General features: G+C 32.3%; 1 protein-coding gene across 1 annotated transcript; it reads left to right on the top strand.

Annotated features, from left to right (window-relative positions):
* Positions 1–463: 463 nt before the first annotated feature.
* LOC120079456 (RING-H2 finger protein ATL7-like) lies at positions 464–3294 on the top strand. Its single transcript, XM_039033647.1, has 3 exons — positions 464–1315; positions 1441–1523; positions 2551–3294. The coding sequence occupies exons 1-3, from the start codon at positions 1076–1078 to the stop codon at positions 2819–2821; spliced, it is 594 nt and encodes a 197-aa protein (XP_038889575.1). The 5' UTR covers positions 464–1075; the 3' UTR covers positions 2822–3294.
* Positions 3295–3903: the final 609 nt, after the last annotated feature.

Below are 3903 nucleotides of genomic sequence, written 5' to 3'. Positions count from 1 at the left end.
AGATTTGAAAATAAATGCGTATGTATTATAATATTATTAACTGTTATTTGAAAATTTATATTAAAAATACAAAAATCGATAATTTGAGGGTGGCAGGTGTCCAATGGCCTCTATGTGGTTCCATCCTTAACATCAATATTGAGAACCTTGCCTAATATAGTTTAAATCATATTTTTGTCATTAAACTTTTGCGTCTATCTTGAAAGTTCTACGGTTCATTTTCGTCAAATATGTGTTATTGCATTTGTTTGAAATTTTATATGATATGAGATGGGGTTTTGAAAACCGCGTGTATGGATTTTGATATTGAGCTACGGAAGATTTATAATAACTAAAAACAGAAATTCAATCGATTCTCAATTAACATTAGAAAAATTAATAAAGAAACCAAAACATTTGAAGAAAGCCAACCAACCAAGTTTATAATGCTTTTAAACAAAGAGGAAAAATCTTCCATATTTCATTTGGCAAGACCCTGAAAAAGATATTCAACAATATCTCATATTATTATTTTTTATTTTGTATTCAAAGGAGAAAGAAATGATGTTTATCTTCTATTGCTTTGCTTTCATTTTAATATTATATGAAGAGACGAGGAAAATCGTATACTTAAAGACTCGTTTCCTTCTCCTTCTCCATTCCAATTTCTTTTCGCTCTTTCCCACCTAACTTCCTTTCCTTCTTTGTTTTGCCCTTTCGCCGCATTTTAATTTCTTGTTTCTTTGTTTTTCTCACTCTCATTGCTACTTCTTCTACTGATTTTGTTCTTATTTTTGTTGAGTTCGATTGATTTCATCTAATCTGCAGACCCCATTTATTGAAATCCGTGAATTCGTCCAGATTTGCACTGTTAATGCCTCCATTTTTATTTTCTTTGGTATATTAATTTTGCTTATTGGGGTTGTTAAGCACATTGTACACTATTTCCTCTTTGTTTTTCTGGATCTGGGTATTGTTGGTTTGTGTTAATTTAGGTGAAATTTTCTGTTCTGGCTTCTGGGTTTTTACCAAAACTTCAAATTACTTCTGGGTTTGTAAGATCTATTACATTAGTGGGTTTTTTTTTTGGGTCAAAATGGCTTATGATCATTTGGATCCATCTAAAAGCTATTCAGTTGCTTCAGGGCCAGGGTCAGTTTCAAGGCCTGCACCAGAATTGAAGCTGTATCAGTTTTTTGTTTTCTGTATTCCAATTCTTTTCACTTTCATTCTTCTTTTCCTTTTCTATCTCCTTTATCTTCGTCGACGACGGGCTGATTGGACTTCCATTCGAATGCGAACTTCTGCTGCAGTCAATAACAATAACATCTCTACAGTATGAACTTTTCTTTGTGTTTGCTTTTCCTGTGCTTTTAAAAGTCTATAGAATGATCTTTGTGTGTGATTTGCTTTGTTTTTATTAATTATTTTGAATGTTCCCTTATTCTTGTGGTTGAGCAGTCTGAAGTTGGGTTGAAGAAGGAATTCAGGGAGATGCTTCCTATTATTGTATACAATGAGACATTCTTTGTCACTGACACGCTGTGAGTGGATTTTTTCCTATGTTTGCTTGCTGTATTGTAGTAAAAAAGTTTTATTTTAAAGGAATATTATATGTGTTCTGGTTATTTGGTTGGCCTTATTCTTCTGTTAAGTTTTGTATGTGAACTTAGAATGAATTGAAGAGGTCTTGAATGAGCTTAGCAGATCCTCAATTTACTAAGTTTTGAATTCCTTCAACTCTTCAGTTATGGCTTTCTATTTTTAGATGTTGATGCTAGTTGCTTTTTAAATAGCTAATATTACTATGATCTAGTTGGTAACCATTTGATTTTTAGTTTTTAATTTTTGAAAATTAAGTCTATAAGCACTCCTTCCACCCTAAAATTATTTCCTTTTCATCTGATTTTTACAAATATTTTAAAAAGCAAGCCAAATTTTGAAAACTAAAAAAGTAGTTTAAAATCTTGTTTTTGTTTTTGAAATTTAACTAAGAATACAACTCTTATACTTAAAGTAAAACGCATATCATTGTAAGAAATGGAGATAAAATTGATTTAGTTTTCAAAAACTAAAAAAAAAAAAAAAAAAAAAACGAAATAGTTACCCAATAGAGACTTTAATATTGATTCTATGTAAGACTGAAAAATTACTAAATCCATCACCGAGTTGTTTTCGTTTTCATTTTTCCCTTTTTTACAATGGTTTAAGCGGGTTGAGACGGGTTTGAATGATGGATGGAACTTTAAATCAACTGGTTTAATTATGTATTCATTTGATTTGGCTCAAGAAAAAAGAATATTTGTGTTGATCGGCTCAAGTAGGATGAAAATAGGCTCAACTATGTTTTCATTTGATATTTAGTAGTAGACCTTTACGATGTGAATCTTTGTGTTGGCAAAGGAAGTTGTGAAGATTCAAAGATTATGAGAAGTGATGTATGAATTTAGAAAGAAGAAAAGGGTTGGGGTGTTGATTATAAAAGGCAGCCAATGTTTTGTTAATTCTCTCTTTTCTGCCTCATCTTGAAAGAGCCATAAATCCTTGTGTGTTTGTTTTTGTTGGTTGCAGTTGTTCAGTCTGTTTAGGAGAATACAAAACAGAAGATAAACTTCAGAAAATACCATCATGTGGGCATGTATTTCACATGGACTGCATTGATCATTGGCTATCCAACCACAACACTTGCCCTCTCTGCCGTCTCTCCGTCCTCTCTCCATCGTCTCAACCACCGCATGTTCAAATCGACGTGGGACTCGAATCGTCGAATGAACCACAATGCGACGAAGCACCTCCTCCACACAGTAATCAAGCTTGTCAACATACAACACCTCCAGTGTAAAGGTCATAATCTGAGTTCTCAAGGGGGAAGAATCGTTCATTGCTGCAGCAAGTAAAAGGGATGCGACATTGGACAATTCATCAAGAGAAGACGAGATTCCGAGGGAGAAATCAGGACGTAAATAGCTGTTCAATTGCGAACGACTGACACCCAGCCCGGTTTTTAGAACAGAAATCTGTAGTTTGTGTAATTGTTTTACCCAAGTGCTGTAACATTTCAAGACTGATTTGATGAGGACCATGAAATTTCCAAAGTAGTTTGTTTCATCTCCAAACAGGTCAGGAGGCATTTCCTGTTTTTGGGGGCAACAGCATTTAGAAACATGGCTTCACCATTTTTTTTTGTCAAAAATTATGGTACCAAGACTTTGTTACTGGGGCCATCCTGGCATAATAGACCCTACAAGGCCAGACATGTAATCTATGAATTCATAATATATAATAATAATAATAATGATATCTAAATTGTGATAAGGTTCTATTTGACTATTTGTCCTGGTGTTGTTTTGGGCTGTCTTTGTCAGTACAGATTGTACATTGTAGGTAAACTAGAAGTTATTTTTACTTATGATTCTTGGAGGTATATGTGGTAATTGGATGCAAAATTTAACTTGTATATTCACTAAGGTCTTAAAAAAAAAACATAAAAAAGAAAAGGAAAAATATCATTTTGGTTCCAAAGATTTAGGTTTAGTTTCTATTTCGTCTCTTGACCCTCTATCAGTGGGGGAGAGATTACATTTTCAGGATCTGTGTGTTCTTTGTGTAGTACTAGCAACTCTTCTCAAAATGTTACATATTTAATTCTAAAGTTTTGATTTTTATTTTAATCTCGCCACTAACAATTTTATCTTTGAGATTTGAATTTTATTTCAATTTAGTTTCTAGATTTCAAGATTTACACTTTAACCTCAATTTTCACGAAATACCCACTTTCAATTTTTGACAATAATATCTATTAATTAATTTAGAAAGAGTGAATCTTATATTGAGTAATTTTTCAGAACTAAAAGAATTATAACTAATTAACATAAAACTTAAAAACTTCTATGCAAATGAGCTCCTTTTATATATATATATATA

This window comes from Benincasa hispida, chromosome 6 (assembly GCF_009727055.1).
Source record: "Benincasa hispida cultivar B227 chromosome 6, ASM972705v1, whole genome shotgun sequence".
NCBI classification, from domain to species: Eukaryota; Viridiplantae; Streptophyta; class Magnoliopsida; order Cucurbitales; family Cucurbitaceae; genus Benincasa; species Benincasa hispida.
The sequence above is the reverse complement of the archived record's forward strand: the minus strand, read 5'-3'. Positions and strand labels throughout refer to the sequence as shown.

Coding starts and splice junctions, on each gene's coding strand:
- LOC120079456 (XM_039033647.1), top strand. CDS start 1,076: ATGGCTTATGATCATTTGGATCCATCTAAAAGCTATTCAGTTGCTTCA. Junction 1,316..1,440: donor ATAACAATAACATCTCTACA/GTATGAACTTTT, acceptor GTGGTTGAGCAG/TCTGAAGTTGGGTTGAAGAA. Junction 1,524..2,550: donor TTCTTTGTCACTGACACGCT/GTGAGTGGATTT, acceptor TGTTGGTTGCAG/TTGTTCAGTCTGTTTAGGAG.